The sequence below is a fragment of the Sinocyclocheilus grahami genome, unplaced genomic scaffold, assembly GCF_001515645.1.
Source record: "Sinocyclocheilus grahami isolate Dianchi unplaced genomic scaffold, SAMN03320097.WGS_v1.1 scaffold593.1, whole genome shotgun sequence".
Taxonomy (NCBI): Eukaryota; Metazoa; Chordata; class Actinopteri; order Cypriniformes; family Cyprinidae; genus Sinocyclocheilus; species Sinocyclocheilus grahami.
The window spans coordinates 380075-390916 of record NW_015505772.1 but is presented as its reverse complement, the minus strand read 5'-3'; the positions used below and the strand labels follow the sequence as shown (position 1 = coordinate 390916).

The 10842-nt window shown below is 39.3% G+C and overlaps 1 protein-coding gene across 2 annotated transcripts in view; it reads right to left on the bottom strand.

The window, feature by feature from the left end:
- Positions 1-829: 829 nt before the first annotated feature.
- Positions 830-10842, bottom strand: part of ufm1 (ubiquitin-fold modifier 1) — a 20743-nt gene continuing 10730 nt past the window's right edge. For both annotated transcript variants that reach the window (XM_016240567.1, XM_016240566.1), the window contains 3 exons: positions 6459-6498; positions 5769-5801; positions 830-2161 (listed from right to left, as the gene is read on the bottom strand). In XM_016240567.1, coding sequence (XP_016096053.1) covers positions 2079-2161; positions 5769-5801; positions 6459-6498 — 156 coding nt within the window. In that variant the 3' untranslated portion in view covers positions 830-2078. The remainder of the gene's footprint in view (positions 2162-5768; positions 5802-6458; positions 6499-10842) is intronic.

The following is a 10842-nucleotide window of genomic DNA, read 5'->3' as shown; positions in this document are numbered from 1 at the left end:
GCTTATCTGTAATACATGTGGACAACATTCAGCCGTTGAGGAGGTGGGGGAAAAATGACTTATTTGACAACAGCACTTCAGAGTGGTGGCCTCTGTGTGAGTGTTCAATCTCTCACGAACCTCACAGAAATGTTCGATTAGGAGTTTCTATAGAAATATGAGAAAAAAACATGTGTTTTTGCGGTACATAAAACTGTTGTACAATCACAAGACCCCAGTATTGTTCAGCTGTTTCAAAGGCTGAGCTGGCTTATATCTGTACCATCAAAAGGCTTAAAGGGGTCATGACTGCCTTTTTATTTTGTACTGTTCTCTGAGGTGTACTTATAATGTTAAAAATGTTGACATCAAAAAACGTCATAATTTAGAAGCAATAGGCTATTTTTCTGTCCTGTTTTGACCCCCCTCATCAGAATGCATAGTACAATGACATCTTATATGTCAAAAAAAAGATCAACGGAAAACGGCAAGACCCCTTTAAAGCTCTGATAGAAAGGTTGTAAGGTAATGCCCTGTTTAAACCCCTCAAATCACACAATCATGTCCACGACACCTATAAAAAATATCTAACATAAATATTCAACAGTTCTGTCATTTGCTTACTTAAGAAGGCTTCTTACAGATGGCACATGATTGAATTTATGCAAATAGCAACATCACTGCAAGTCTTTCTACCTCTTTGAACCATAAATGAGACTTTTGAAGCCTGTCTTATCCACTGAAAGCTTTGAAACATGGTTTATGTTTATATACATTAAATTAAGTGAACAAATTGAAAAGACGAAACATCCTAAGTAGCAGAATTACAAGCTGAACATATTCAACAAAAACAGGCACTATACAGATCAGTATTCATTGGTTTCTTTAATGTTTATGACAAGAATACTACAAGTGTATTTGTAACTTTTTTACTTCTAAATTTGACATTTGTCACACTGGCAAGCTCAGTCACATCCGTAAAAGCACAATTTCTTCCATGGGTAATGAACAAACCGCATCATTTCCTGCCAAATGAGGCTGGAGGCAAGCGATGCCTTTTCAAATGTGATCCAGAGTAACATGTCTGCGTTTGAATAATGTAGGCCTTGCTGTAATTATAATGCACTTCTCCCCTTTTCCCAGTAATGAGTGGCATGGAAAGGGCACAGCATGCCTGCTCTTTTATTAAATCAAATGAAAGATCCATTATCACACTGAATAGTCAGACCCTTTTTCTCCTCCTCCTCCTCTTCTGCCTGGCAGTAATGTAAGGGAAGGAGAAAGGTGGAGAATGTAAAAGCAAAGGTAGAGCCTGTCATTCATTAGCCTGAAGTACTATTCAAGTCAAGCCATGATTTGAAGCCTTAATGAAAAGGCACGCTGACTTGTGTGACCACGAAAGTTACAAAAAGCAACTTTTAAGAAACTAGGCGTCAAATTGGTTTATTACAACTATGGAAAGAGTTATTTTGTAAATATTTTTTACATGGTAAGTATATTATGAAATGCATCTTTTATTTTTTTATAAAATTTACTTTAATCATACTGTTGTATAGTTTTGTTTAGCTACACAACTGCAGGAATTTCATCACATTGACACTGTCATTATCTGCCTGCAATAACAGTTATATAACAGAGCTCAAAACAACCATTAATGAAACACAAAATATGAAGAAAAAAAAGCCAAAATATGATGTTTTCCATTCATTTGCCTATTCTTAAAATGGAAAATGAAAATCAAATTTTTTTTAAACAGTATTTAAACATTTAATTGGACTTTAAGTATACATTATGTATTTAAGACATGTAAAACTATGCTTTATGAACATATTAAGTGTGCGATCTTAAAAAAAGAGAGATGGAATATTTTGTGAAAGATCAAAGATCAATACTTAGTGTTTCGAAATTTTGGGGCATAACAAATCGACAACATCCTGCGAGTGTATATCTTTGAGAAGGGGACTGTGACGGCAGCTCGGTGAGATTTGTGAGGTCCTCTGACAGATTTGGAGATGCAGCAGTGCCTGTGAGAGTTGACACCTCAGGGCTGGACAATAAATAAGCATGTTCATCGTCTGTGACAGAAAAGCACTGGATAGTCACATCCTGGGCTGGCGACCTCCTCCGACCCGATCTCTGGGAATGATTCGTAGCTCCGAGCCGTGTTTCAGGAACACATTTCCTGTAGAATTAGAGAGATATAACATATTATATACAGCATATGACACATTGTATGATTACAGCTAAAACTATAAATAAAGGTCTGTTCAGTGGTTGATTGGTACAGCTTGGTTCCCTTCCGAGGGAACTTCAAACTGCGTCCTCTAGACATCGCTATGGGGAATGCCTTCAGCGTGACCGGAGTCTGAAGCATACATCTAATCACGACAATAACATTGGCTGGCTATGACGTCATTACCTGGCAGCTGCATCAGTTGACGGTCTCTCATTGGGCCCTGCTAGACTGCCCCCTCTAATCTAGCGCTGCCTTCTGGTCGAGCTGATAAATGCTCCCCTCACTGCAAGGGTTAGCTATGAGCCTATCGCTCCCAGTTTGTGCTTTGAGGGCCCGCCTCAGCTTGAGAGTCGAGAGCGCTGCTTCAGAGAACTCCATATGCAACAATACTGAGTTGTTAGGCCCGTCCCTGTTGCCTCCTTGGTCAGTTGCCTCTATGCTGGGACCCTGTTGTTCCCTGTTGAAATGTGTGATCCCCTTTTAAGCTGGATCCCATTTCTGATGTCCCATTTGCGGTCAATCTGCTCCCCAGACATGGCCGTGTTCCCCTCACTGCTGGAGGATCTTTTATGAGCTTGCCGGTCCTGGGCAGATTATGTGAGTCCTTCTCTCTACTTGAGAGCTAGGTACTTTGCCCCTGGGCTATTGATCGCTTCGGTCGAGCTGGGTTCCTCTCTCTTAGCTAGGGGTCGAACCCTCCGCTCTTTGAGCTCTGTGACAGCGACATCAGGTAGTTTGGCCGCTTGCTGCCTTCCTGATTAGTTGCCCCTATTTGGTCGAGCCTAGCAGTGCTCCCCTCACCTTGGAGGGTTACCTTTGAGCGTCTGAGGCCTCCTCTCATCAGGTCCTTCGCTCTTGGAGCTCTCTGCCTCCCTGTTAGGCTGCTCTCTTTGTTGGTGAGCGTAGCAGTGCACCCCTCACCTTAGAGGGTTACCTTTGAGCACGCCGCTACCAATTGAGCATCTGAGTCCCCCTCCTATTTTTTGAGTTGGGCCTCCTCTCCTTTGAGCTCCGATTAGCAGTCATGCCAGGTTGCTGGGCCATCTTCTGCCTCCCTGGTGGGCTGCTTGTTGAGTGAGCTAGCTGTGCTCCCCTCATCATGGAGGGTCTCTTTTGCAAGCACACCGCTCACTTCTGAGCATCTGAATCCCTCTCATTTAAGAGTCGAATCCTTCGCTCTGTGAGCTTCGCTGGGTAGCACATTAGGACTCTGCCTTCCTCTTATGCTGCTCTCTTGGTGAGCTCAGCAGTGCTCCCCTCCCCCGGAGGGTTATCTACGAGCACGCTGCTTCCCAGTGGGGCGCTGGTGTCCCCCTCTCGGTCTGAGAGCTGGGTGCTATGCCCCTTCTAGTTATGCATGAACAGATGCTCCAGAGTCTGTTCTGTGACTGCTATGGTTGAGTTGGCGATCCTCCCCCTCACATGGAGGGTTTTTCTATGAGATACGCTTTTTCAATCCACATGTGCTCTGAGCACGCGGCCTCCTGCTGAATTAATTGTCACTCCCTGAGCACGCTGCTTCCCAGTGGGGCGCTGGTGTCCCCCTCTCGGTCTGAGAGCTGGGTGCTATGCCCCTTCTAGTTATGCATGAACAGATGCTCCAGAGTCTGTTCTGTGACTGCTATGGTTGAGTTGGCGATCCTCCCCTCACATGGAGGGTTTTTCTATGAGATACGCTTTTTCAATCCACATGTGCTCTGAGCACGCGGCCTCCTGCTGAATTAATTGTCACTCCCTGAGCGTGCCACAGTCACGTAGGGTTTCTAGGCCTGTCTAAGTGACAGTTTCGGTTACCCCTTAGTAACGGTGTTTCTAAATCCATGCTATGGTAAGTGCACTCGCTGAGCTTCTGTGCCTTTTCTAAAATCCACATTGTGGTAAGTGTGCACGCTAAGCATTCTATGCACTTTCTAAAATCCTGTATGGTAAGGGTTACGCGCTGTCAGCCTCGTTCCCTTTATCTGATTTGAACTTATGTATCCCTGTTGATACATTTCATTGTCATGTTTGGATGTATGCTTCAGACACCGGTCACGCTGAAGGCGTTCCCCGTAGCGACCTCTAGAGGACGCAGTGTCTCGTTCCCTTCTCAGGGAACCATGGTTACATACGTAACCTGAGACGTTTTCCTCTCATCAGAATTCATGAAATCATACCAAAGCACTTGTATATTGTATATAAGCAACAAACTGTGACTCACTTGGTTCCCTCTGATATAAGTAACTCACTCAGTGCATAAAGCAAAATCTATTCAGGTGTCTGCGCTACATTTAGTATGTGATTGTATAACTTGCAGAGCTGATGGTACATATTTCTATAATTCACACAAGCTGTATATTTGGGTCAGGCTAGACATGTTGCTACTACAAAACTAATGAATCACAGCTCATTTGACATTTAGGTCTCAACCCATGGCATGTATGAAAGATCACAGGCCATTTTCATGTGATTAGATGCAGCCCGGCACTCAGGGAGGAAAACACTGACAGAACCCCACTGGGACAGCTTATTAGAGACAGCAAATAATGGATTACAGAGACGGCTCCAGCGGTAAATGACTAGTAAAGCAGGATGGAAAACATCTGTAAAGAAACATTTAGTCGGGGGAATAAACTCACAACAATGGGGAATTGTATAATTGAAGCACATTATAAATATTCATCAGCTAATTTGTGAAATTAACATGCAAAGCCTATTGATGGAGTCAATCATTAAATCTCTCTTATTTTCGATAACTTTTTTTTTTTTAAACATGGTTCCCAGGGAGGGTTATGGAAAACCTGAATAATATGGGACTTTTAAAAATGCGATTAATGTCATGTAATGTAATTAAATCTTAAAATGGCATTGTCATTTTTATAAAGAACATACATTTTTCTAGTTGTCAATCTCTAAAATATTTTATCATCACATCAAAATTGTGAGTAAAACCATTTTTAAATATCCTTATCCTTAATCCTTAAGACAAGGCTGGAAGAGTCTTATAAATGCATTGGATAATGGATTACAGACATAGACAGTTCCAGCATTAAGTGACAAGTAGGAAAAAACATCTGTAAAGAAACATTTAGTCAAGGGAATAAACTCACAGCAATGGGGGATGGTATAATTGAAGCACATCATCAATATTCATCAGGTAATATGTGAAATTCACATGCAAAGCCTATTGAAGGAGTCTAAGGAAATCATTCGATCTCTCAAAAGGATAAACATGAACAATATGAGGCAGTAAACAGAAGGATCCATTCATTTGCATGTCCGTGATTATGAAGGATAGGCAGGAAAATCGCAGCCACGCAAGTAAACAGTGAGAGCAAGATGAGGTATCATTTCATAAGATGGCTATGAGAAAATGCAGGGAAAAGGAAGCTTAAAAAACATAGAAGGTGGATTGAAGCACCAATAAACTAAAAAAACAAACAAATATCACTATTTCCAGTCCTGTGTGACATATGGATATATCTAAATAATTTAAGGCTGACAAAATTACATTTATTACAGTCAGATGCTGCTGCAGAGAGGAGCCCTGATCGAGTGAAGGAGCGTCACCGACCTGCTGTCTGTGCCGGGTTGATTCCAATGCCATCTACACAAATAATAATCACAAACAACATCAGCATCACAATGTGAGTACATATGCAAAACAATCATTATTAAAGACAATCAATGAATAAGACAGATAGCCAAGAGCAGAGAAAGCCTTTACGTGCTAAAACGCTGAACAATCACAATTCAAACAATCCCATTTACAATATCTGTCCTGTGTTGTGAGTGGTGAGTTATGTCTTCGTTCTGTTTATGATTTGTTTAATAATAACTCATGACACAGCATAGCCCCACAGTCTCCCTCTCTAACTATATAATTGCACAACAGCTCATTTTGAGTGAATTCATTACGTGAAGGATTCAGCAGATGTTTTGTCTGATTCACGAAAAACAACCAGTTTGTAATTTGATCTATAGTGGGGGTTTTTTTTTGGTGCAGTTGACAAAGAACCCAAACCAATGAAGATGCGAAGGTGATGTGAGAATCTGCCAGAGCATTAAATCAATTAAAAAAATGACAAAAAAAATAAATAATAATAATTAAAATAGGCTAAAACAAAATTCAAGATAAAAAGATCCCATGGTTTGGGAAATCCTGATTATTTTAGTTTAATTAGTCAAAAAAATGAGAACATCTGGTTTAAGGATTTGACCAAATATGAGCGTTATGATGATGATAATAATATCAACAACTTACCGTTTGTAATGATGGCACTGGTGGCTGCTGGCACTTTAAACTTTAAATGCAAGAAAAAAAAAAGAAAACAAGTTTTATTGTTCAATCCATCAACAACTTATGCTGACAGTCAAATATGTCCCATAAACAGCCCTGCACAGTCCCTCTGTCAAGCAAGGATAAGAAAAAAATCAACTTGAGTCTGTGTTTGCATCAGGTGATTTAAAGAGTCTGTCCTACAGAACAGAAGCCTTCAAACGTGAGGAAAGAGCTCTCTGGGCTGAGCTTAGGAGAAACTGTCACTGTCACAAAGAGCCACCGAAAGGGAAAAAAACAGGCAAATTCATTCTGAAGGCGCTTTAAAAAACTTGCCGGGTGACCTGAAGGCATTTCTACACCCTTGAACAGCATAAAACTGATGGGGAGGAAGAAGCCAGGCTAGTGCCAGAATTAGTGATCAGAAAATCAAATGTATAACTATTTATATTGCACAAAAATGCATATTTAATTAATTAATTACAGAATTTTGTGGGAGTTTATTCAGTTTCTAATTCTCCTTTGCCTATCTTTTGTCAGGAGGAAAAGAGACAACAAAACAATGAAAGATCACATAACCATAACCTGAAGAGGGAATACAAAAATTGTTATTGAGAGGGTGAAAAAAGCTGAAAATAACCCTGTGTATTTTTAAAAAGACCCTTTATCATTCTTTCTGGCTTCCACTTGATGCATTACATCTTCTTATTAGGAGGTTGTTAGATTTGGCATTTCATTATGTCAAAAAAAAGGAGCGATGACCCAAGCTAATCTGAAACATCATCCTGCTATGCCGTAGGTCTGCGTGCCTTGAATACAGCCGTGAAACAGACCAGACAGCCCACTGCAAATCAAGAGGGTTCTGTCCAATTTGATCCTAATTTCATAAGACTTATGGCTAATCACGAACATATCGATATCAGCCATTATTTGTGTTTTTTTTTCATTAATGTATCAGCTTTATATTAGACTTGACTTTTTACGTTTAAATAGTTGGTCTATACTCTTTGCCAATGCAAGATTTCAAAAATCAATTGGCCAATGCTGATACAGCAAAATAGAATAAATATATTATATATATCTAGATATAATTTAATTGCTACTATTGAATATTAAAATATTGATAATGCATTGCTGTTATATAACAAATAACAATAATAATGATTGATTATCAGCAAAAAATTATTGCTATTCCCATTAATCAGATTCTTGCAGTCAAACTAACATTGGCTCTAGTTTCAGAGACCGTTAGTCAAATGTATTATATGATTCTGCATTGATCCTGTTCTGATTTTTACAAGAGAGGCTGTGGACACAGAGATAAGCCTGAGTGTGTTTCAAATGAGAATAAACCATTACCTAATCAAAAAAGACTACACTATTATTGCTCTAGGATACAATTGAACTAAAGTTCACATCATGATCTATGCTATGATCCAAGCCAATTTAATAAATGATTGCACAGAATTGCGCAAATCTGACAGAGAGTCAGTAATGCTCCAACCATTGTAGAGAATTATTGTCATCATATATATATTTTTAAACTATTGTCAGTCAGAAGCACAATGGCAAATGCACAGTGCTACATTTAAGCAGATCTCTCAAAAATACATTTTCACGTGAGGTTGCAATAAGACTATGAACATTAATTAAAAACAAAAAAAGATGAATCAACTCACCTCTTCTGCTGCAAATTTCAAAACTGCCGTGAATGGTGTGCTCTCAGGTACACTTAATCTGAAATACAATTATGCCAATGAATCTTGGTGCAAGAGTAAACACACACACACACACACACAAATATTGAGAACTACCCTGTGTAGAAAACATTAGTGAATGTGTGTCCAGAAACAAAGCACAAATAATCTTACTGCCTAATTCTGTTTTAAACCAGAGCACATTAAGAAATATTATGCTTTTTCAAATGATTCTCTGGTCATCTTAACCAGCCACTCCATGAGATCAAAGATATTTGCTAAAACTTGGCATGTGAAAAACCATCCACAATGGCTGGCAACCATCAGCACTGCAGGTGCTCGGAGCTGAGCAGGGAAATCAGCCTGTTTGAATGGCCCTTGACAGACCACTCTCACCCAAACAGCACGTGTGTCTGCCCATCCATCAGACACAGTATGACATCCATAGATTACCACTGACCATAGCACTACTATAGTGCTTGCAACCGATATAGCAGACACATGAAGAACCCTTTTTTTTCATGCACTGGTCAATTTTGCGGTTTTTGGCTATTTTTCTTCTTCATGCTTGTGTCATGTCATGCTTCTTTCAGACTAGGGGAAGAAAATACAGTTTTAATAGTTTATTTTCCAACAGTTTATCTATTTGCATCTTAAGATCTCTTTAAAGACTGTTTCCTCAAAATGATGCTGTCTGCCCATCCATCAGACACAGTATGACATCCATAGATTACCACTGACCATAGCACTACTATAGTGCTTGCAACCGATATAGCAGACACATGAAGAACCCTTTTTTTTCATGCACTGGTCAATTTTGCGGTTTTTGGCTATTTTTCTTCTTCATGCTTGTGTCATGTCATGCTTCTTTCAGACTAGGGGAAGAAAATACAGTTTTAATAGTTTATTTTCCAACAGTTTATCTATTTGCATCTGTAGATCTGTAGGTCTCTTTAAAGACTGTTTCCTCAAAATGATGCATATACAGCGGGTAAAATAAGTATTGAACACATCACCATTTTTCTCAGTAAATATATTTCTAAAGGGGCTGCTGACATGAAATTTTCACCAGATGTCGGTAACAACCAAACTAATCCATACATACAAAGAAAACAACACAACTAAGTTCAGAAATTAAGTTATGTGTAATAAAATGGAATGACCCAGGGAAAAAGTATTGAACACGCTTACTGAAATGCATTTAATACTTCGTACAAAAGCCTTTGTTGGTAATGACAGCTTCAAGACGCCTCCTGTATGGAGAAACTTACAGAACTACAGAACTTACAGAAACGTTGCATGCATTGCTCAGGTGTGATTTTGGCCCATTGTTCCACACAAACAGTCTTTAAATCTTGAAGGTTCCGTGGGCCTCTTCTATGTACTCTACTCTTTAGTTCTTTCCATAGATTTTCTATTGGATTCAAGTCAGGTGATTGGCTGGGCCATTCTAGCAGCTTTACTTTCTTTCTCTGAAACCAAACGTGACCCTGGACAACAAAACCAGCCATAAGTGTCAAATTTTCAAAATTGAGATTTATACATCATCTGAAAGCTGAATAAACAAGCTTTCCATTGATGTATGGTTTGTTAGGATAGGACAATATTTGGCCGAAATAAATCAGAGGGTGCAAAAAAAAAAATACTGAGAAAATCGCCTTTAAAGTTGTCCGAATTAAGTCCTTAGCAATGCATATTACCATCAAAAACTAAGTTTTAATATATTTACGGTAGGAAATTTACAAAATATCTTAATGGAACATGATCTTTACGTAATATCCTAATGATTTTTTTGCTTAAAAGAAAAAGAGATAATTTTGACCCATACAATGTATTTTTGCCTATTGCTACAAATATACCTGTGCTACTTATGACTGCTTTTGTGGTCCAGGGTCACAAATGAGTTTCCTTGGCTGTGTGTTTGGGATCATTGTCTCGCTGGAACGTCCACCCTCATTTCATCTTCATCATCCTGGTAGATGGCAGCAGATTTTTATCAAGAATGTCTCGGTACATTTTTCCATTCATCCTTCCTTCAATTATATTAATTTTGCCAGTGCTACAGCATGATGTTTTGGGGTGATGTGCAGTGCCATTTGACCTCCAAACATGATGTGTATTATGGCATCCAAAGAGTACAATTTTTGTCTCATCTGACCAGACTATATTCACCAAGTATTTCACAGGCTTGTCTAAATGATGTGCAGCAAACTTTAAACGAGTTTCAACATGCTTTTTCTTCAGCAATAGAGCCTTGTGCGGTAAGCGTGCATACAGGCCACGGCGGTTGAGTGCATTACTTATTGTACTTATTATTTTCTTTGAAACAATTGTACATGATAATTCCAGGTCTTTCTGAAGCTCTCCACAAGTGATCCTTGGCTCTTGGACAACTCTTCTGATAATTATTTTCAGTCCTCTGTCAGAAATCTTGTGAGGAGCACCTGGTCGTGGCCGGTTTATGGTGAAAAGATGTCCTTTCCACTTCCTGATTATGGCCACAACAGTGCTCACTGGAACATTCAGAAGTATAGAAATCCTTCTGTAACCAATGCCATCTGTATGTTTTGCAACAATAAGGTTGTGAAGGTCTTGAGAGATCTTTGCTTTTACCTATCATGAAATGTTTCTTGTCAAGTCAAGTCACCTTTATTTATATAGCGCTTTTAACA